This window comes from Corapipo altera, unplaced genomic scaffold (genome assembly GCF_003945725.1).
Source record: "Corapipo altera isolate COAL_440 unplaced genomic scaffold, ASM394572v1 50, whole genome shotgun sequence".
Taxonomy (NCBI): domain Eukaryota; kingdom Metazoa; phylum Chordata; class Aves; order Passeriformes; family Pipridae; genus Corapipo; species Corapipo altera.
The window spans coordinates 10,711,926-10,736,057 of NW_020884889.1; the positions used below are offsets into that span (position 1 = coordinate 10,711,926).

At 35.8% G+C, this 24,132-nt stretch overlaps 1 protein-coding gene across 4 annotated transcripts in view; it reads left to right on the plus strand.

Moving 5' to 3' along the window:
- The window catches only part of DMXL2 (Dmx like 2), a 48,958-nt gene that overhangs the window by 14,473 nt on the left and 10,353 nt on the right, over positions 1-24,132 (plus strand). For 2 of the 4 annotated variants that reach the window (XM_027644170.1, XM_027644172.1), the window contains exons 9-31: positions 174-348; positions 1,060-1,290; positions 1,406-1,683; positions 1,834-2,524; positions 4,220-4,341; positions 5,417-5,506; positions 6,858-6,975; positions 7,732-7,851; positions 8,265-8,492; positions 9,204-10,883; positions 11,187-11,297; positions 12,049-12,218; positions 13,494-13,591; positions 13,754-13,919; positions 14,886-15,150; positions 15,788-16,878; positions 18,035-18,226; positions 19,818-19,894; positions 20,166-20,296; positions 21,014-21,262; positions 22,860-23,041; positions 23,396-23,526; positions 24,006-24,091. In XM_027644170.1, coding sequence (XP_027499971.1) covers positions 174-348; positions 1,060-1,290; positions 1,406-1,683; positions 1,834-2,524; positions 4,220-4,341; positions 5,417-5,506; positions 6,858-6,975; positions 7,732-7,851; positions 8,265-8,492; positions 9,204-10,883; positions 11,187-11,297; positions 12,049-12,218; positions 13,494-13,591; positions 13,754-13,919; positions 14,886-15,150; positions 15,788-16,878; positions 18,035-18,226; positions 19,818-19,894; positions 20,166-20,296; positions 21,014-21,262; positions 22,860-23,041; positions 23,396-23,526; positions 24,006-24,091 — 6,682 coding nt within the window. The remainder of the gene's footprint in view (positions 1-173; positions 349-1,059; positions 1,291-1,405; positions 1,684-1,833; positions 2,525-4,219; positions 4,342-5,416; positions 5,507-6,857; positions 6,976-7,731; positions 7,852-8,264; positions 8,493-9,203; positions 10,884-11,186; positions 11,298-12,048; positions 12,219-13,493; positions 13,592-13,753; positions 13,920-14,885; positions 15,151-15,787; positions 16,879-18,034; positions 18,227-19,817; positions 19,895-20,165; positions 20,297-21,013; positions 21,263-22,859; positions 23,042-23,395; positions 23,527-24,005; positions 24,092-24,132) is intronic. The other 2 variants (XM_027644171.1, XM_027644173.1) reach the window with 1 other exon arrangement.

A 24,132-nucleotide genomic window follows, 5' to 3' on the forward strand; every position in this document is an offset into this window, starting at 1 on the left:
TACATTAGGTGTTACTAATCTCTGTTGAAATCTATTTAAAATAATCTTTTTGAAATCACTCATCATTTCTTTGGTAGAAGAAACATAAAAAGCTTTAGCTTTACGTAAGTGTGAATTTTTACCTTACTTTTTTTTTTCAGTATTTCTCAATTTATTTTTTATAACTATAACAGACAATTCACCAGTTGAAAAATATGAGGAAAGGCCAAAGGAGATCTTCAGTTCTTGTTACCCACACGGATGTGCTGCCAGATCAGCAGGGGACTCACGAAGTTCAGCGTCACATTTCACACCATGCAAATGCACTTGGTCACTTCCACATAGCAGCAAGCATCAACCCTAACACAGGTGAGATACAACCATTTGTTAAAGTCTAATATATTTGCACAAAATGAAAAAAAGGGAATTGAAATGCACATTCTTTGCTTTGCCTAATTGAATAAAGAGAATTTGTAGGAAGACTCTTATTTCACAAGTCTGTTACTTGGCATAAAGTTTTGTAAGACAAATGAAGCTGAATTTATTCTGAATACCTTCAGCACTTTTACAAGACAATTAAATTCATCTTTGCATGTCAGAAGGAAATGAAACCTAAATTTCCAGTTTGCTTGGTGTTTGATTCTTGGGTTTTGGGAGCCCATGGTATATGATGAATAGAGTAATTGTATTCTGCAGAATATATAGTAGGGTTTTATAGAATCTTGCATAATATTTTAAAAAAGGAAAAGATTAAAGAGCAATGACATGTTTTACCTAAAATCTGTACATGAATGACAACACTGCAAAATATGAAACTGAGCAATTAGGCCTGTTGAATATCATTTACCATTCACATAAGAATAAATTTTCATGTAAGTTTATTGCCATGAAAATATCTTTACTTTTTTTCATTACAATTGCATGTAGAAACTTGATCTGTCACCTGCCTATTCTAATCTTATGGGCACAAATGATATTATACCTAAAATAAGTTAAATGTGTGTGTGTATGTATATATGTATGTATAAAAGATAAGCAGTTTAATATATAGCTTTTTTATTTGTTTTAAAATGTCCACAGATATTCCATCAGTCTTGGCTGGAACAGCTTTTAATATAGATGAAGGAAATGGCTTCGTTGTCCACTGGTTGAATAATAAAGAATTCAGTTTCACATCCTCCATTGAAGTATTTATGCAGCATTTAAGAAAAATTTCTGAACAACAACTAGAACAAGATTTTGATGTTGAAGTTGAAGAGGAAGAAGAAGTAGAAGAAAAAGAGAGAGGTTTACATATGAAATTAGACCATGGTTAGTTCTTATCAGATTGTCCTGCTCACAGGTTAAAAATATATTGTGTTTTGAATGGAAAGTGATGGGAAAATCTTTGCAATGGATAAAATGGCACAATTCTTTTCTCTTGCAGACTTGTCCATAGACAGAGAATCAGAGACAGGGACTGGTACAGGCTCCTCAGAACATGAAGATGGAGAAAGAGAGGGAAGCCCCAAAACCTCCCTGCTGGCAGGGCCACGAATGCCTCTTCCAACAGTTTTGTTAGATCGGAAAATTGATTTGCTCCTGACGGAATGGAACAGGAATCCAGACATGCTTTTTACTATCCATCCTGTTGATGGGACCTTTCTGGTGTGGCATGTGAAATATTTGGATGAATACAATCCAGGCATCTTCCGACAAGTTCAGGTATTATATATTTGAGATGGTTTTATTATTTATGATCTTAGTCAATAAACAGTGTGTCCTTTCTTTTATAGCTGAACATCAGTATGAATTTAATTAAGTACTTCCTGAGTTTGTGTATTCTAATTTTTTCCTTTTTTATTTCTTTTTTAGGTTTCATTTTCTTCTAGGATTCCTGTTGCATTTCCCTCAGGAGATGCTAGTTCCCTTAGCAAAAATATTATGATGTATGCTTGCCCTATCTTTGTAAAAGATGCCAGTAGTGCTGCACAACAGAAGACAATGGACTTTCCAGATAGTACTCTAGCAAGTAAAAGCTTTGCCCAGGACAGTGCAAATGTGAATATAATTTCTCCCATAGTAATGATGATTTCCAAACATATAGATGGCTCTCTAAATCAGTGGGCAGTTACTTTTGCTGATAAATCAGCCTTCACTACTGTGCTCACTGTATCCCATAAATTTAGGTACTGTGGACACCGCTTCCATCTCAATGATCTCGCTTGCCATTCTGTTCTACCTTTACTGCTCACATCTTCTCACCATAATGCTCTGTTAACTCCTGAGTCAGACAGTTCCTGGGACTCTGACAGAATAACCAGAATGATGGATCCCATTAAACATAAGAAAGGTTCTTCTAAGCAGCAACTTAAAAACGCAGCAACCCGTACATTCCATGACCCAAATGCCATCTACAGTGAGCTGATTCTGTGGCGTGTGGACCCCATAGGGCCTTTATCCTACACTGGAGGAGTGTCTGAATTGGCTCGAATTAACTCTCTCCACACCTCTGCTTTCTCTAATGTAGCCTGGCTTCCAACACTCATTCCCAGCTATTGCCTTGGTGAGTATATGTGGCATGTTTCTGTATAGGGTTAACATTGTCAGTTGCTAGAATTAATTTGTTAAAATAAATTACTATTTTATTTGGACTATGTTTATATTAAGTTTTCAAAAATTTCCTGGTATTGTGCAAATCAAGTATTTTTATTTAATTTGAGGCTAAGATACTGCAAAACACTTCCTGTGGTCTGAGTGTGTCTGCAGTCACTGTGAATCAGTTACTGACATTCAGTAACTCCTCTCTGTGACTAAGCTCTCATTACTCTCACAAAGAACAAGATGATGCCTTTCCTCAGAGCTTTAGGCAGCTTCCCTGAGTGTTCTCTGCATTGACACAGTATTAAAAATGCAGATGTTTTTTCTGATGGCTTAGGTGTCTGGGTTGCTGGCCACATGCAGCTGCAGGAGGCACTGGGTTGAACAGAATTAGTAGTTGGACCATTTGAATATCAGAATTATCGAGAAAGATTTTCAGCCAAAATCTGCATTATCAAATTCTTTTAACATGCTGACTAAAAATTCTGCTTAGAAGATCCTGAAACAACACTGAAATTCTTCAGACCATCAAGGGTTTACAAAAGCCCAGTTAGAACACAGAATATTTTTAAATAAATAGACTACATTAACTTTACAGAACTGCAAGCAATACTTGTTCAGATGTCCGACAGTACAACATCTGATGTGTAATGCCCAGGACAATTCTTTAGGTTTTGGGTTTAATTTTGGGGCTTTCCGTTGCAGTTAGGAAAACTATCTCATTACTCTATTCAGCCACTCAGATACTTTAACTATCACAAAGATGTTGTTATAGTGGTTGTCATCTTTGTAGACAGTACTAAATGCCATTTGTGCTGTGGATGTAATATTACATTTTATACTAATGCCAGGTGATTTTGTTATGCTCAGGCCAGACTTGCCTTTGCAATGATTAAATGGGTGTCAAAGATGATATACAATCCAAAAATCCTAAATATGCTAAATACGCTTAATAAATGCATAACATATCTTTGATTTAAAATAAATATATTTGATTTTCTCTGCTTACATAGTAACATTCTGTGCTGTCTGAATCCCACACAGTGTTCTAAACACGAATAATGAGCTGCTTTCTTCTAGAGGAAAACGTATATCAATATACGAGAATAGACAATCTCGTGCCAAGCCTGTTGTATTTACTGTAGGGAAGCAAAAACTACACAGTTTTTCATATGTTATTCAGAATTACAAATCTATTTCTCCCTCTACTTTTATATCTGCACTTTTAACTGCAGGGCAGAAGGGAATATATATAGAGGTTAATTTTATGGAAAGTACCTAGAGACAATAAACAAGGAAAAAAGTTGTGGCTGATGTAACATTTCTGAGCACTTTAGAGTCATACTCTGAATTGTCTCTGACAGCCCATTCCTTTAGGTGTATTACAGACTGGGCATTGCATGTGTGAACAGTAACATATGTGAATTCAGCTTAGGTTATTGAACTTTAATGAGGAGTTTCATTTACATAAATGAGAAGAAATGGAGTTATTTCCAAGTTAAATAATGGTGGTTTAATACCATATTTGCTTAGGATTTTTGCTTCAATACTTTATGAAAATTATGTTTGAATCATACTCAGATATTGTGGATTGTAATAGATTACCTGATGCCATTGACTAGCACTTTTTTCTTTATGCATTTATTGTGTTTTCTGTCAGGTACATATTGCAACTCTGCCAGTGCTTGCTTTGTTGCATCAGATGGCAAAAACCTCAGGCTCTATCAAGCTGTTGTAGATGCACGAAAACTTCTGGATGAATTATCTGACCCTGAATCATCTGTAAGTTTTAAATAGCAGTGATTTGAAAGTATTTAAATAAAACTGGAGTAATTTATTCCCCCCTCCCCTTCCAGTGGTTTGCCTTCAGTTAGCTGTATGTGATTTTTGTGCCATTCCATGTACAGGATCTTATATGTTGTACCTTGCATAGTTGCAGGTTTTGCACTGTGGGTAAACATTAGCAGAGAGAAAGGCAACTGTTGCTACTAAAAGTGTCTGGACCAAAACAAGATTTCCCAGACACGTTTTTCCAACCTGTGGCAGGTGGGGAAAGGAAAAACAGAATTTCTCTCATTGTCTTCTCAAAAGAGGAGCCTAGAGCAAGGGGGAAGGTGAAGGACAGATGAGCAAGACAAAAGTGTATCCACCTAGGTTACATCTATATACGAGGAAGGACAGAGATGGTGGGATATAAGGAAATCGGCAGGTTATTGCTAAGGGTAATATTAGCTCTTATTTTTTTTCTGTAAGAAGCAATTTTTCATCCTTTTTGTCTTTAATTTCTGTGACTTTAAGCAAAGTAAAGCCTGACCTTACACTGCTATTGTATAAACGCATCTTTATCCCTTTCCCCCCGTTTCTCTGTTCTTTTATAAGCCATCCTGCAAGACAGAGCCTGTCAGCATGTAGATCAGCCTGAGAAATTTGTTCTAGGAGCAATGACTACGAACATTCCAGCAAAAATCAATACAGCCTTCAGCTTATATATGAGCTGTACTCATTTATTTTTTCATATGTGGCGACAAAACCTGAAGCTTGAAAAAGAAATGAATCAATATATTTGTTTCTCATTGCACAGATATTTTATACTGTGTTATGAAAGGATAAATCTTTAAGTAAATAACACTTAGCTTCCATAAAAACTGATGTATCATCCCCATGAGGAGCTGCCAACTCACAACAGTGCAAATGTCTAAACATATTACTCTTGAGTGATAAAGTGACAACAGGAAGAAGTCTGTTACAGTTTCTGCCATCAAAGAAAATTGAAGCATCGATTTATCATAAGTGACTGCAATTTTCTTCTGTCCAAAGGAAAAATACACTAATTTTTTCACATTTTCCTCTGTTTCAGAAACTTATTGGGGAGGTGTTTAATATTGTGAGCCAACAATCAACTGCTCGTCCAGGATGTATTATTGAACTCGATGCAATAACTAACAAAGTAAATAAATGGTTATCTCTTTAAGAGTATCACATAAAGGTGTTTAATACCTTTGTTAATTAATCTGTTGGAAAGAGGTAAAAGAGGTAAAAGAGATGATATTTCTTTATGGTGATAATGACTGTGTTGAATTTCTGTGAGTATTGAGATACTTTGAACATTTTGGTAAGCCAACTTCCTGTGAGCTGCTAAGAGCTCAAAGCTCATTTTTAGAGTATGACAATATTTTCGAAGCATAATTCTTGATGAAAGCAAAACTTAACTAAAGACTGTTTTCCAAGCCATCATAATTTAAAGGAAAATAATTACAATCCCCTCAAACCCAAACAAACAACAACAAGAAAATAACAACATTAAAAAGCCCAAACCTAAAAACTAGATATAACTATTACAAAATGTAAGAATGTTAGCCAGGTATGACTTAAGTTTTTTTGTTTGTCTTGTAAGACAAATTTATATCTATTAACTAATACAGCTATACTTTTCAAACAGTGAGCAGATGTAATTAAACCTTGTTCATACTCAGTTATTTTGATCATACATTTCCAGTGCTGTTTCGTGTTAGGAAGCAGCCTGTGAAAACAATGAGTTTTACCATTTCTTAATTACACAGCTGTGGGGGTTTGACATGTATATTTTTCTATTGTCAATAAATTTCCATGTCTTTTAAGTTCTAATAACGTAGGATCTTCAATTTTAAGTTCATATTTACAGAATATTTTCCTAGAATTTTTATAAATGAGTACAGAGAATATTGTCTTCCCTTGTTTCTCTGGAAAAAAGAGGGTGTTTTGCAAAATGAAAACTTCATCATCACTGTTTTTGGAGAGCATATTTTTCCTTGCCAGCAGGGAAGGATTTCAGTGTGAGCAACCTTTTTGTAGGGAGCTATAGTTACTGCAAAGAAATCTGTTGCTGTCAGAAAGGACAGATGTCAAGATATTTGACAGAAAGAGAATCTGCAATTTGTTCCCTTTTTCAGATTTCCCAAGCAATTCACTGCAGACATGTCTTCCTACTGAAGAGAGATAAAAGTCTAAGAGTTTTTGCCACTGTCATTTCTTCAAGGCCAAAGAATAAAAACCAAACCGATACTGATTAATCTGTCAATAACTGTGATAAGATTCATCTGGGTGGATTTGAATATACAAATAATCGGTTCTAGAATATACGTAGAATATTCTTAATATAAAATGAAAATGTTTAGTTTTTCTTATGCATTAACATAATTTTCAACATTATAAAAGAAAGTGTTCCTCATTAGTAGCTGGATTGCACAAAGGAAATAATTGCATGAGTACAAAATGTTTCTGTACTGTTCTGGAAGCATAACTATTGCTCAATGTTTCAGTGTGGCTCAAACACACAATTGCTTCATGTCTTCCAAGAAGACTTCATTTTGGGATACAAGCCACATAAGGAAGATGTGGAAGGGAAGGAAACTGAGATATTTTTCCAGCCATCACAAGGTATAGCATAAACTGTAACTAATATGAATTAAGTAGGTACCAAAAATGTTCTTAAAGAATACTGAAATCTAGCTAGCATGTGCTAATTTACTTTTAAATGAGAATCTGTAGAATTCAGTAAAATGACTGGTTTGTGTTTTTCATATGCATTACTGTTTACATGGAATTAAACAAAAGCATTCTAATTGAAGAATTTTGAATTCTAAGAACATTTTAACCTGTATGAAAAAGTACATTTTTCGAAGTACTGTATGTTTTATACAAAAATATGAACAAAATAGAACAAAAGCATATTTTCTGCATCAATATGTAGTTCCAGGTCATGATGGGAATATATCTGACTTTCGAGTTAATGCAATAGAAAGTCACTGGGTAATTTGGTTATAGACTTAAAACTTTAAAAGAAAAAGGAAGAAAGCAGGCAGGTGAAAGGAGTCTTTACAATCTGGCAAAATAATTGAAACTGACTGGGAAGGCCAATATCTAATAAATTAGATTTGTCACTATTACTCAGATTGTCTGTAAGTCAGTATCGATTTTTGTAATTCTTCTGTGGTCATAAGCAAACAAAATGTCAATTAAAGCATATTACTAATGGTACTGTTTGAGTATTTAGTTTTATAATCAAACGATTTCTTTCAAAGATGAAAACGGGATTTTTTTGTTATTAATAGTTTTTAGAGAATCCTTTGTTATGGAAAAATTATTTAGGTTGAATGTAAAATTCATGACAGTGATAATATGTTTAAATTACAGGGTATCGTCCACCACCTTTCTCAGAGAAGTTTTACCTTGTAGTAATTGAAAAAGATAGTAATGGCTGTTCTGTTCTTCAGATGTGGCATCTTCATCTCAAGTCTGTGCAAGCCTGTTTAGGTGAGTGAGTGACTGTAATATTCTTAGAGAGAGACATTTCTTTCATATTATTTCAAATAAAACTTAAAGTTTGGTGGTTTATTTTAAAACAATTAATCAATGCAGTAGAAGCAATGAGATTCCTTACAAACACTGGTTGCATTCTATGCCAATGACAATATATAATTTTTTTGATGGAGTAACGTACTTAAGCACTGAAATCTTTATTTCAGACTATCAGAATTTCAGAATGTTATGGATATCTTAAAATTAATAGTCACAGCATGCAATAAAACTGACACTGCCTGTACACATCATATAATTTTCTGTGTAACTCGAGCACTGATAAAAACAAATAAATTTGATTAAAGGGTATTCATGTCTTGTCCTTATAAACAATTTTTTTAACATTCTTAGCATTTTTTTTTATACAGCAAAACCGACTGAAACATCTTCATCAGATAATAAGCTTAGTGTACCTGAGCAAAAGACTGTGGATTCTTCTCCAGATGTATCACCTGGCATAAGTCCCATCCCACGATCTTCATCCATTGCTAATCTTCAGACTGCCAGTAAACTCATCCTGAGCTCCAGACTCGTGTACAGCCAACCTCTGGATCTTCCTGTTGGTGTAGAAGTAGTGAGAGCAACTCCTTCAGCAGGTAGCTTTAACATTTTTTTTCTATCCAGTTGATCCACTGATTTATAGGATTTTATAGGATTGTATCTCCCCAGTCTATCACATTCTGAGTTACTGATACAGGAAGTTCAGGACTAAAAACATGCTTTCAAGTCATTGTGCCCATGTCATGTTCTTCTTCAATAAAGGTATCAAGACCCCACAGGAGAGCTATTCTTGAAACTTACTGCTCTAATAGGTAGAAATGTAACTTTTAACCTTAATTTATTAATAAACAATTTATGCCTGCTTGTTCATCTGTCAGCATTACTGTGTTTGGTACGTAGTGCTTTTTTTCATCTGATACACTTACAGCTTCTTCTGTTTGTCTGTCTTTCTGTCTCTCCTGTTGTGTTTTTTTTTCCCTTTCCCTCTTAGGTTTCATTTTGGTAGGCTATATAAGCCTAATTTTAATATCCTTAATCTCATCTGATTAAGGCTTTGTATTTCTTTTGTTGTTCAATTCCAATTTATCATATTTGAATAGTGACCAAAAATGCAGACGATAAGTATTATTCAAGCTGTAAGACTATTACCAGCCTTAATGTTACTTACCCTTACCCAACTCCAAATTAAAAAACTAATACCAGGTTGTAAGATCTCTTGCAGTAGGTAGACACTGTTATGTCTGCCTTATTCATGCAGGCATCCTACTATATATTACTAAAAGTAAATGTGTTTGTTCTAACTTCAGGTCACTTGAGTTCTTCATCAATATACCCAGTCTGCCTTGCACCTTATTTGATAGTAACATCGTGTTCAGACAACAAAGTGCGGTTCTGGAGATGCACTGTAGAGACAGACCTGAACAGCAACAATGAAGAAAAGGAAACATATCACTGGAGAAAATGGCCTTTGATGAACGATGAAGGAGAAGACAACAGCAGCACAGTGAGCTTAGTAGGAAGGCCGGTTGCTGTGAGCTGTTCTTACACGGGACGTCTCGCAGTAGCCTACAAACAGCCCATACAGCATAATGGCTTTGTTTCCAAAGAATTTTCCATGCATGTTTGCATACTTGAATGTGAGTCTACAGGAGGATCAGAATGGGTTTTGGAACAGACAATTCATCTGGACGATTTAGTTAAAGTTGGAAGTGTACTTGATTCAAGGATCAGTGTAGATAGTAATTTATTTGTTTACAGTAAATCAGATGCGTTTTTGAATAAAGACAGATACCTGGTGCCCAGTATCAAGCATTTGGTGCATTTGGATTGGGTTTCAAAAGAAGATGGTTCACATATACTGACAGTTGGAGTTGGTGCCAACATCTTCATGTATGGAAGACTTTCGGGAATTGTAACAGATCAAACGAGCAGCAAAGAGGGAGTAGCTGTCATTACCTTGCCACTAGGTGGGAGCATAAAACAAGGTGTAAAGTCAAAGTGGGTGTTGCTTAGGTCCATTGATTTGGTATCATCTGTGGATGGCACTCCTTCACTGCCTGTTTCCTTGTCCTGGGTGAGAGATGGCATCCTGGTAGTGGGGATGGACTGTGAAATGCACGTTTATGCCCAGTGGAAACACGCTGTCAAGTTTGGTGATGGAGAAAGTGATGTTTTTGCTGCTGAAGACTCAGCAACACAAGATCCACTTAAAACAAGCTTGATAATGAAGAAGACCAGTGTAATTGATGGGGCAGGTGTTGTGGATGATGTTTTTGGCACTCCAACAGTAATTCAGGATGGAGGCCTCTTTGAAGCTGCTCATGTTCTTTCACCTACTCTACCCCAGTATCATCCAACCCAGTTATTAGAACTTATGGATCTGGGTAAAGTTCGCCGAGCCAAAGCCATTCTATCCCATTTAGTTAAATGTATTGCAGGAGAAGTTGCAATAGTTAAAGACCCAGAAGCTGGAGAAGGGACTGGTCCTAAACGCCATCTGTCTCGCACCATCAGCGTCAGTGGCAGTACTGCAAAGGACACCATCACTGCTGGGAAGGATGGTACTCGAGACTACACCGAGATAGACTCGATTCCCCCACTGCCACTGTATGCACTGCTGGCTGCAGATCAGGATGCCACCTACGTGTCTGAAGAAACTTCTAAAATACCTCAGGGCTCTGAAGACCAGGCTAAGAGAAAAACAGAGGATCAGTACTCGGATCTGTTCCAGATTCAACCTGTTACAACCGAAGACTTTATAGATTTTGAGCCTGAGAAGAGGGAGAGTAAATCCAAAGTTATTAATCTGTCACAGTACGGTCCAACTTACTTTGGCCGAGAACACGCGAGTGTCCTTTCAAGCCACCTGATGCACTCCAGTCTGCCAGGCCTCACTCGACTGGAGCAGATGTTCCTTGTAGCTTTGGCAGACACTGTGGCCACAACGAGCACTGAACTAGATGAGAACAGAGATAAAAATTACTCAGGTTAGTAACTGACATTATTGAATTAACAAGAATGTTAATTCAAAAAAATTCAAAACCTCAGCAAAGGTAAACTTAGTCCTTGGGTATTTGGGGATAACAAAGCTGAAATCTAGCATCAGTTATTCAGAGTAGATACTGTAAGAAAGAAAATGAAATATGAATCTCTGCTTATATTTCATGCATAATAAATAACTTGTGGTTCAGGCTCTTGGCAAGCTTAGAAACACACATTCCTCATACACTGTATATGATAACTTGTATATATCTCTTGTAGTTCAAAAGTCAGTATTTTGTATTTCACAGGAAGAGATACCTTAGATGAATGTGGCTTACGATACTTGTTGGCGATGCGCTTGCACACTTGCCTTCTGACATCGCTGCCACCTCTGTACCGAGTTCAACTGCTTCACCAAGGTAATACTTAGAGAAAGTATTGCTTCCATTTGATCCCCTTGAGCTGACAGGCTCTGGTTATGTTTTATTTATAATATATTTATATTATCCGCATATTAATTTTCTATTTCATTAAGGCCATTATCTTGCAAAGACTTAGTACAGACTTCCCTGTGTGCACTGTAAATAGCAAAAAAAGGATAACTCTAGAGCAGATTCTGGCCTATTCAGTTTGAGGCATAAGTTCTCCAACCAGAGAAAATACAGATTGTATACGTAATTCAGTGTTTGTGCTGGAGCAATGAACACTTCTTTACATTAGCTTGGCTTTATCTTACCTTAAAGATTGTTTTATCATTTTCATCACCACATTTTTTTCCCTTGCTCAATACGAGTAAACGCTGTTGTAAAATACAGGAAAGAAAAGCAGTTACCACCTAAAAAGCAGAGACAAGCATTTCTGGCCCAGAATGAGTCTGCTTCTGTGATAACAGAATGCTTTTCCTTCAGTCTTTCAACATGTAAGTTTAGTACATTTATGAGTGGGGTGCTGGAAGGTTACAAAAGAAGCACCAAGGAGAGGTTATCCCTAACAAGCAAAAAAGATATCTCAGCTGTTCCTTTAGCAGCTCTACTTCCTGTTGAGGGAAACAGTCTCTCTAAACTCTACCCAACTCTTGGGCTGGAGATCCCATTTTTCCTCTCTGACATATTCCATTTGCTTATTAACAAGTCAGTCTTCTGAATGTTATTGGTTTGTGTTATTGCTTAGGCCTGTCTACTTGCCATTTTGCATGGGCTTTTCATTCTGAGGCCGAGGAGGAGTTGATCAATATGATTCCTGCTATCCAGAAGGGAGACCCACAGTGGTCTGAATTAAGAGCTATGGGTATTGGTTGGTGGGTCAGGAATATCAACACGCTCCGAAGGTGCATTGAGAAGGTACTTTTTATTGCTCACAAATTCTCCTTACATGCTGTTAGTTGTGCCTTCACAGGTGTGCATGGTGAGTTGTGTAAGCAGGTTCCTTTGTACTCCAGCCCAGCCAGGAGACTGCATAATTAGTTTTTCTATACCAGCTGCATGTTGGCAGTCCTGCCTTACAAATGTCATTATTCAGTAGTAAGATAAAATTCAACTGATCTTGGGAAAAGCCATTTTTGAAATGGTTAAATTCTCTCCCCCATGTATTTTATAGTATGTTAAAGATCATATTAAGTACTCTGTTTCAAGAAAAATCTTGCTTTCAGGTATGAGACAGTCTACAGATTTAAACAGGTAATAATGCTTTCAGTTCAGCAGTAGGTTTTCTATGAGAAATGTATCTATCTAAAAATATTAGTCAATAAAAACCTATATAAAGGATTTTTTTGCAAGTGTTGTATTGTTTATAATGAAGTCCTATAGAACATAAAATAACTGAACTGCAAATAAATGCAGATTTTACTCTTCTGAAGAGTTATGAAATTACTGGGTTTTGGCAATATATACCTATATTTATGTAAAACCAAAATAACAGTAAATCTCATTTGTGTGCACTTTTCTTGTGAGAGGTCTGAAATGGATAAAGTGCAATGTATTTTCGAAATAATAGCTAAAACTGCTTCCCACAGCTACCAACAAAGTTTAAATCTCACTAAATAATACAAATTTCATCTTTCTTATAACTTGAGGTTTGCTTTGAATTACAACAAGAAATGCAGTCTTTAAAATATCTGTGGAACACTACTTACTACTCTACTAAATTTGCATTTTTTTAAGTTACAGGAAATCAAAGAATCCAGGAGCAAAACAATTATCCTAGTACTCCAAATCAAATGCAATTACATCGGATTCCTATATAAAACCCAAACTGTTCTTTAAGCAAATACTGTTATTAGCTTAAGTATTTTTAAATAATGGCTTGTCAGATGAATTTCACCTAATAGTATTAGTTACTGTAACACTTTTGAAGCAAATATTTTTTATTTACACATTCATAATATCCCGCTATTGCTCTCTGCAATAGTGCTAGTTTTCTGACTCTTAAAAGCATTTACAGGAGAGAGCTCTGTTACATATGAGTAAAACATTCTCACAGAAGTTACTTTGTTGGTTTGTAGAGATAATGCAGTCACTAAACCATCCTGCCTGTTAAACAGCTAAAGAACACGAGTTATGTAGGTAAAGGCAACCTTTTATGTTTCCATTAATAATAATAGGCTTTATTTATTACAGGTTGCAAAAGCTTCATTCCAGAGGAACAATGATGCCTTAGATGCTGCACTTTTTTACCTTGCTATGAAGAAGAAGGCAGTGGTGTGGGGTCTGTTCAGGTGAGTTCTGCTAACTGTAAGTTTGATAAAATCTTAATTGAACCAGGAATGCAAAGCAGAATTCATTCAAGATTAGAGTTTAATTTCAAGTAATGTTGCTCAAGTGATAGGATGCTAAGGTTATGTAATAAATAGCTGTATACATTGCATTTCTCTATGCAGGTCCCAGCATGATGAAAAGATGACTGCCTTTTTCAGCCACAACTTCAATGAAGATCGATGGCGTAAAGCTGCTTTAAAAAATGCTTTTGCTTTGTTGGGAAAACAACGTTTTGAGCAGTCAGCTGCATTTTTCTTGCTGGCAGGTTCACTAAAAGATGCTATAGAGGTATCTGCTTTTGAGAAATTAAGTTTCAGTTTCTAATTTGACATATGTAGCTACATCCTTGCACGCTGCTCTCTGATGAAGTTTTCACAAGTTGTGGCAGCACAAAATGGGATGGTATGTCTACACAGGAGCCCCTTGTGCCCTGCAGACATACCATTTACCTCCACACTACTGTGAAAAGTGTCATGGAAGCCGATCTGAAGGCTGGAATAATTGTTCAGATACATCAGTGCTCAGTGGAAGCACTCTTGGGAATAGTAGTAGTGACCTTTCTGGCAAAACTCAGTTTGATCAGCACAGTTAAATTGTAGCAATGTGTTCAGCCTCCAGCTATTCTGCATGACCTATTGATACTACACTGAGTAGGAAAAGCAGTCAAGAGTTCTCTTGAAGCAGCCCAGGGATCCCTTTTCAGTGGAGCTGTGATGTTCCTTGCCACATGGGAGGTGGGAGCTGTAACCAGGATCATAAGCTAAGCAGTACCTCTCAGGAGAGTATGGGAATTAGAGAATATTTAGTTATCTTGCCTATTTCTATGCAGTATGTTTGTTTTCACTGGAGAAGGTATTTTCCTCTGACATGTAATTCTGCACACAAGACAGTGTGAAAAATATCTTACCAGTGATGTAATAACATTAAAGTTGGAGGGTACAATTATACTCCTAGATAGAACAAAAATAGACATTTTTGCTTCTGCCATATTAATTTTTTACATGCTGATGTACCACTATGCCTATCACAATTCCTGAAACAGGGAAAAGTACACCTCCTTCCAAACAGAAGAGAATATCTTACTTGGATATAGACTACTTGTCACGGTTTTGACCCAAAGATTAATTTATACTTTAAAGAACAGATTTAATGAGAAAAAAAAAATCTGCTTTGTAAACATATATTGCTATTCACTTTATTTTATAAAACAACCTTTTCCTCGTAAAACAACCTTTTCCCCACTGCTTATCATAGGTGTGCCTTGAGAAAATGGAAGACATTCAGCTGGCTATGGTCATTGCTCGTCTGTATGAATCAGAGTTTGAAACCTCTGTCACATACACCTCCATCCTTTATGAAAAGATTTTGGGTTGCCAGAAGGATGGAACCGGGTTTAGTTGTACTAAACTGCATCCTGATCCATTTCTGAGAAGCATTGCATACTGGATAATGAAAGATTACACACGAGCACTGGATACGTTATTGGAACAAACACCTAAAGATGATGATGAAAACCCAGGTAAGGAATAACATTAGTGTGTTGGGACAAACTTATTAAGAAAAAGAAGAAATAATAAATAAAAATATAAAAATCTTTTTCCAATTTTTTCTGAGGATTCTCTCCAACCCTCTAACACCAGACTTGGTTCCTGGTGTCAGCTAAGCTCAGGAGGGCTGTCTTTGTTTGATAGTTCCTTACAGTACTTCTCTAGTGCTGTTTACTGGCTGGTCTTTATTCCAGTGGACTTAAATTCTCATTCTTGCTTCTAGGAATTAGCAGTATTCTAGCAGTATTCAATATTCTATCTCATCTCTTCAAGATTAATGTTTAAATGACAGGTGTCTATATAGGTTTCATATTGCCTTTCTTGGGGAAATCTCTACCTGGCTGATAATCTCAGCTGTGTTTAGGCTTAGTGAATGCAGTATAACAGTGAGGCAAATGAGAGAATTTAGTATCTTTCTACTCATTCAGCTCATACCTTTAATCTTTTTGTGGGGAGTAAGTAATTCTTTCATTTTGTTTTGGTAACTAGACCCAAAGCTGTCTATGTTCTTGTGTTTTGGCAAATGTCTAATGCAGGAAATACTGCAAAACAGAGTAATACCATTTTAAAGCCATTTTCAAAAGGTGTCTTATCTGTTTAATTCCTTAGTTATCGTCAAATCATGCAACCCTATGGTATTCAGTTTTTACAATTATCTTCGTACCCACCCTTTGCTCATCAGAAGATATTTCAGCTCACCAGAAGGAACCCTGGCCACCTTAGGTCTAACAACTGAGAAAAGCTTTGTGGATAAAATTAATCTTATAGAAAGAAAATTATTCTTCACTACTGCAAATGCTCATTTCAAAGTGGGCTGCCCTGTGCTAGCTCTTGAAGTTCTTTCCAAAATTCCAAAAGTAAGAAAAAAGTCTACTGTAGATGCAGAAAAAGATTTATCCAGTCCTCCTATACAGGATGGTGGTTCAGATTCCAAAGCCCTACAGGATGGTGCTGGAATTGGCAATATAGACTGGTCAAAGCCCATTTCAACTTCCTTTGCTTTGGATAATACTGCTGAATCTTCAGCACAATTTGACTGGAGTCAACCAGCAGTAAAATTTGATGATGAGCCCCTTACTCTTGATTGGGGTGAAGACAAAAATGAGTCAGATGAAGAGGACAAGGATGTTGGTTTAATGATGAAAAAATCCGATTCTAAGAGTGGAGAAGATGAGAGAACCCCAGACACCAGCATGGCACAAACACCACGTGGGGAGGTTTCTGATGCAGGAGACACTGAGGTCGATGTTATTGCTGAACAATTGAAGTTCAGAGCCTGTTTGAAGATCCTTATGACTGAACTGAGGACTTTGGCTACGGGTTATGAAGTGGACGGAGGAAAGCTCAGGTTTCAACTGTACAACTGGCTTGAAAAAGAGATTGCTGCTATGCATGAAATATGCAACCATGATGCAGGGGACAAAGACTATTGTAAAACCTATACCAAAGTAAATGGGGATCTACTTGACCATGAAGATATTATGGATAAGCCAGATATTGGTTCCTATGAACGGCACCAGATAGAGAGACGGAGGTTACAGGCAAAACGAGAACATGCTGAAAGAAGGAAGTGGTGGCTGCAGAAGAACCAAGCTCTGCTGAGAGTTTTTCTAAGTTACTGTAGTCTTCATGGGGCACAAGGTGGAGGCTTAGCATCTGTAAGAATGGAGCTGAAGTTCTTGCTGCAAGAGTCACAGCAGGTAAAACAAATTCAACTAATTTCTATTCATGAATGTGAACAGTTCCAGACTGTCAGTTATGTCAAATGCCTAAGTTTGTGCCTAGATAGATGCTGCTTGTGTTCTGCAAGCCTAATGATCAAGGTCATTTTAATGTTCTCAGAGAAAGAACTTTGTATCTAACTGTGCTGCTGTTCCACATCCTGATTACTTGGTTCTTAAGAACCTGTTATGTGACACTGAGCATCAGGCTGCCTATGATTGTGGAATATAAAAGTTACTGTTTATATTATAGTTCCACCATTATATCTATGTTACAATAGCATAATTTTGGTCACAGTATTCTAGGTACCTATATAATAAATCAAATTCACACTTACTGAAATACAATAAAATCTCATTCCCTACACCTCTGCAAATCATGCAAGGATGCTACAAGAAATGGGGTTTTAGCTGCAAAGTTCAACAAATAATATAAAGTCAGACAGGGTAGTGCTTTCTTTTACTATGTTATGGCATTTTCTACATTTATTTGATACAAAAAGAGATATTTTATAGCAAATGTTAATGACTAACCTGAGCTACAGCAGATAATCTGATACTGGGAAAGTAATTTAACATGCTCTAATCCTAGATTTCTCATATTTCAAGTAGAAGCAATAGACAGCTGTTTTGGTGGTACTTGGCTTAGCATTTTAGTATTTTTTAGTACATTCTTAGTACTTTTAAGAATAAAAAAAAGTTCTGTTCATTTCCCCTTGAGAAACTCAGATGAGTGCAAATTTGACTTTGTTACTAAACTCAGACCAGTGAGTATCATGTCAACTTATACTAATGCAAGTACAGTTTTAGTTAATAATATCCCTTGATAGACAATCTCAACACTTCCTAATGAACTACATGAAAGTACTCTTCCTGCACTTAATCAAAAAGCAAACTTGGCTATCAGGTCTGAACCTTGTTATTATAGTAAATAAGAACTTACTTTTGACAGTAAAATTCCGTCTGTACTGAGTGGACAGGAGTGGAAGAGGACAAATAACCTGGGAAATATATTTAAGATGTGAAATTATGTAAATAAATAAATTATGTAAATAAAATATGTAAAATTATGTCTATTTCTAAACTTGTTTTTCTCAAAGCAATAATTTTAAATACAGTCTTTTCTTTTAAACAGGAAACTACTGTGAAACAACTTCAGTCTCCACTTCCACTACCCACAACACTACCCTTGCTTTCTGCAAGCATAGCATCCACAAAAACTGTGATAGCTAATCCTGTGCTGTACTTAAACAACCACATTCATGATATTCTTTACACTATTGTGCAGATGAAATCACCACCACATCCTAATGTTGAAGATGTCAAGGTAATGAAAAGCTTTCAGGAGATGCTGAATGATTTATTTTTTTTTTTTTAATAAAATGGGGAGTGAGGATGTGAAAAATAAAATGTAGTGATTGAGTTAATATTTCAGCCCTTACCTTTTTACAATACTGACCTTCTCCTTTAAGTCTGGTGAAGCGTGCTGGTTAACCACTTGCTTTCTGACATCTTTTTGGGTGTAGTTAGTTCCCTTTCATCCAGATTCTGGCTTTTCTTAGGAAACTATTCCAAATGTGAATGTTCATTGAAGCACTGAATTCTTGGCTCTTAAAACAGCATGATCATGGAAGTTAACTAATTATTATCATTCTGATCGAATCCTGTAGGGAGACTAATGAAAGTAGAGGTGAGACTGTAAGTTATATTATAGTATTCTATTAATAAAGATACTGTAAACCTTACTGTAGTGCAGATTTCCCCAACTGTACGAGGGTTTTTTACAGAATTGTGGTGAAATACTATAATTGTGGTGAATAAATTCTATTCAAATTCAGTAAATACAGGAGGGGAAAAAGCCAAAGAGCATGAGACTAGGACACAGTTAATTAGCAAGAACCTAAATAATTATTTTGTATATTTAATGAACATGAATACCAATCTAAATTAATTTGACTAAATGAAAGTAGGGAAAAACAAGAAAGTAAATGGGATGTCCCACTGCAAGGCAGTTAAGTTCTAAAACTGTAACCCAGGCTCATTTATGTCTCATTTTCTCTCTTACATCTTGACTTCTTCTCCATTCTGCATTATGCTACAGCAAGCATCATTCTTACTCTAAAAACTAATAAATTCTTAAAAGAGAATTCAGAAAGAAGAGCTGACACTTCCTAACTACAAGACAACCATTTAAATAATTCATAGTTTTAATGTAAGACCTAATATTTGATTAAATGGAAAGATAGTAGGAAAGATAGGAACAAACACAGGGTGAGTTTCGAAAAGTTTACTTTTTTAACATTTTGACAGTACCATTTTCTTCACACTGTGGATTTCATTGAGCTTTCCAAGAAATCCTTGCATTTCTTCTGTTTAAGAACTGGACTGTTTCTGTTGCATTGTGAGGCAAAAATGGAGTTATTCTTGTTACTCCTGGAGACACGGAAATTTATAAGCACATAACTGAGGTAAAAAAGAGATTTTAGATAAAATAATTATATAATGACTACACAAATTTTTGTATTTTATGCATATTGAGCAACTATTACTACATTGAACTGCAATGTTATATAGTACAGCTTCCAGGTACCATTCCATCAAATTCATTATCATAAGAGGACATACTAATTACTCCTTCAGTGTGCTCATTTACTGTGGCTGTTCTGTATTATAATCAAGTTAATTATCTTGACATAATACTAGAAGGTTGTGACTGCCATCAAATTATCTTGAGCAGACAGTTGTGATTTTCTTAGCACTACTTTGTAAACTTAAAGTAATGTTCAGTTACTATTTCTTGCACTTGGTTTAAAACTAGGACAGCCCTGCAGAACACATTTCCAATGTTCTTTAAAAAGAATTGTAGTTTGCTCACATTTTATATAAAACATGTAGCTTATTGGTTCTTTTTATTTTAGGTGTACACACTTCATTCTTTAGCAGCTTCACTTTCTGCATCCATTTATCAAGCACTATGTGACAGCCACAGCTACAGGTAAAGAGGGAAACTTTATCTTACAGTCCTACCTTTGGAGTATATTTTATAAATCCTAAATGGAAATTCTTCCTGCATGTGTGTAAAAAAGGGATTAAATGTTTGTGTGTGGATATACTTACGCAGTTTACACATTGCTAGCTTTGATACCCACGATCAGTTTTGCGCAAATAAACCATTCAGGTTTTGTCAATAAACAATAGGAAAACCTGATGTCACTGTCACTTGGAACACTCACTTTCTCATCAGAAAAAAATGTATTTGTATTTAGCAGCCAAACAGAAGCCAATCAGTTTACTGGGATGGTTTACCAAGGACTGCTTTTGAGTGATCGCCGCAGGCTGAGGACAGAAAGTATTGAAGAGCATGCAACTCCAAACTCATCTCCTGCTCAGTGGCCTGGTGAGACAAATATAAGGTTATTTTTAGCACCACTGGACCAGCTCCACATTTCAAAATTACTTCACTGTCCTGTAATATGATGTTTCTGATTTAGTTCTCAAATTAATGACAACCTTTAACTTTTTCACATATCAAAACTAATTAAAATAAACTTTCTATATGGCAGACATCTTGCTTGAAGAAGAAACTATGATCTTTAGGATAAAATCAATGATCATTTGTCATTCTAAAATGTTTTCCTCCAGCCTACCTAACCCCCTAGCAAAGCTATTTCTGTTAGCTGTCTCTGCAGTACTGTCTTAAATATATGCTGTAGTTGGTATAGCTATCAGAATAGCTACTTCCAGTGTATGAGCATAAATTTAGTTTTTTAAGGTGAACTGTAGAAACAGTGCAGGAATTTCATAGGTATGCTGAGCTGCCCATAGTATTGGCAGAGAAGTTCAATGCAAAGGTCCCAGACCCAAGAAGGCTTTTTGTCATTTTGATCTTTTATTCTTTTAAAAAAAGTATTAGCATATTATATATTAGTATGTGTGTATATATATATATATATATATTTATATACTAAGTATATTTTAGTATGTTTTGTCTGAATAAAAGCATCATGCATTAGTGGATATTTACCATAAAATGTAGAGGTGAAACACTTCCTTTTTTCCCTGTTTGTCCTCCTACTCATTTAACGCAGAATTTTTCCTCTTTTTCTCTTTGCAGGCGTGAGTTCGCTTATCAATCTGTTAAGTTCAGCTCAGGATGAAGATCAACCAAAGCTCAACATCCTCCTTTGTGAAGCTGTGGTAGCTGTCTACCTGAGCCTCCTCATCCACGCCCTTGCGACCAATTCCTGCAACGAGTTGTTCCGACTGGCCGCCCACCCTTTGAACAGTCGCATGTGGGCGGCTGTTTTTGGTGGGGGAGTGAAGCTTCTTGTCAAACCTCGAAGGCAGTCGGAAAATATTCCAGGTACATCCTTCTCTGAAGGTCATACTAATGATTTGCATGGTAGGAAAGGTTTCTTTCCTTTTAAAGGCCGAAACCAAGCAAGCAGGATTTAAGAATGTACTGGCAAGAAAACTGTTACATTAACTAAAAAACAGAAAGAAATATTGGCCTTGCAGTTGTTGTTTGTAATGGCACCCAGCACATTTTAAATTTACCATAAAAACTGTACAGGTGTTATAGTACTTACATTACTATTAGATGCTTACTTATAACCTTTCCAGGACATTCGGTCATGATTTTTAGTGAAAAAACAGACTATATAAATCAGTGTTAATACCTCTGGGGTTTTGGTTGTGAGATGAGTGTTACTGTTTAATGACTGCAGTAAGTTGGAAACAGTATTTCTGAAACCAGTTTCTGTAGCAAGGTAGGATTTCACCTAGCACAAACCACAGAGCAGAAATATCAACTTCATCTGTCAGAAAAACAGATTATGCATATGTAAGCTCCAGCTAACCCCAGGATTTTTACAAAGACAGATGAGCAAGTCTTAATATACTACTTGAGGAAAAGCAAAAATGGAGATTGAATTCAGGCTCTGAAGACAAAGAAAAATACAACCATTTGTTATAGGACTTCACACTGCAGCAATACTGCAAATCACATCACATAAACTTTCGAATCAACAATAGGCTTGAAAGTTATGCAAAAATTAGACATTCCATATCCAAGATATAAAATCAAATAGTAATAAGGCATGGCACCATTATAAGTATGCACAACAGGTTTTTGTCATTCATGGAATAACTTAAAGTCATTTAGGGCCATTGTTTTCACAAGGTGTTAATATGAATAAGTTATATAAGTTGTGTTTATTTGAGATGTATTCTGTTTTCCTTTAACCTACAAGCTGCTACAGCTTCTGATGTTTCAGAGGATGGTAATGAAGGTTTGTAAAGACTTGCAGTGTAGATGAGTGTTGGTAGTGGCTTTTTGGGAAAAAAAAAAAGTTTTTAAGTATCTAGTTCCCTTGTAATAAAGTAAGTGTGATCTTTAATGTTGCCTGGCCAATAATACTTCAAAGAACAAATTCCACAATAAAATTTTGGTAAGTGTTATGACATCTTAAATCATAACACTTTAAAATAGACTTCAGGTGTCAAAAAGCCTGTCTCTATTCAAATTTTCTTCGCTATCTTAAGAGTTCCTTGGCTTATATTTTGATAACTACTGCTAATAGTGCAGCTTACTGTTTAGTGATATTTTATATATTACTTTCTTTCTCAACAAAATTTCTGAGTTTCTTAATTTCTTTCTTGAGAAATTTTTAGATAAAAGATTTTTTCTTAAAAGGTACATCTCCTGAAAACTTAATCCAGTATATAAATGTAAAATAAAATGTACTTCTCATAATATGTCCAGTGTCTAAATGCCACAGTTATTGAATTTATCGTAAGTGAACTTTTTTATGATTACACTTACTTTATTTAGGCTGCCTTTGATTCTGAGTCAGTAGAAATTAGTACCAATAACAGTGGTGTTAGTTGCTTCAGTTACAAAATACAGCCATTTTAAAGATGCAGTATTAATATCAGCTTTTTTAATGACCTGAATGTAGCACCTCCTCTTCCATCAGAAGAAATGGATAAACATCGCCGCCGGTTTAATATGAGAATGCTGGTGCCAGGAAGACCAGTGAAAGATAGCAATGTACCACCACCTGTACCTGCAGAAAGACCCTCTTACAAAGAAAAGTTTATTCCTCCAGAACTCAGCATGTGGGACTATTTTATGGCAAAGGTAATTTAAAATGGAAAGCGAAAGTTACAGTTCATAAAAGGATATTACTTCCATTAAGTTTTAAAGGATAAAAATAATGTGAAAATTCTGCTCTTTCTTGTAAGATGCAGAATATTATCTTTGTAATAAAAGATGAAGAGCCTGCAAGTCTATTACTTCACCTTCAAAACATGTCTCTTATCAATGACAGAGATTAACACTTTTCCCCTTGCTATTTGCTTATACTATAAGGAAATTTATTTCTAGGTTAAATTGCTGTCATTTAAACTCAGTGACAGTGATAACTGAAATAAGTGTTGAATATTAAGAAATCAGAAAATAGCTTTTATAGTGGACTTTTACTTTGCATTGCAGCCATTTCTTCCTTTATCAGACAGTGGTGTTATATATGATTCTGATGAAAGCATTCACAGTGATGAGGAGGAGGATGACGCTTTCCTCTCTGATGTACAGATCCAGGAACACACAGACGCCAATTCTTACAGGTTAGCAGAAATTGTCAGTGTTTTAGAACAATTATGTCATGTGCTTATCTTTGCTTCCAAATCTAAAAAAAAATACAGGTCTTCAGCACCATCCAGTTTTAAGTCAAATAACTTTAGTACTGTGGGTAGATTTGTCTGTGGCAATGGGATTACCGAAGTGACCGATTCTCATCACAGTTTCCCATTTACTTGCCAAAAAAAAAAGGGATTAGGAAGTCAAAGCTTTGTGGTTTTTTGGGGAAGGGAAAACAAATAAGAAACCCCTATCTTCATTTTTAAGACACAAAGAGTATAAAGTACCCCAATGCCAGCTCCAAAACAATGTTTTAGGCTACTGATTCAAGCATGTAGGTTTTGAATGAGGTGTAGATTAAATAAAACACATTTACACTGTTACTCTAACCCTGATTGAAGAAAAATATTCTGTAGATAGCTCTTAATGTTATTTTAACAAAACTAAATCTATTCTTTTTATACAGCTGGGCTCTTCTACATCTGACAATGGTAAAATTAGTTCTGCACAACATTAAGAATTTCTTTCCCATTGCTGGTCTGGAATTCACTGGTACGTTAAATCCTTTACATTTTATTTTTCTCTATATGTGG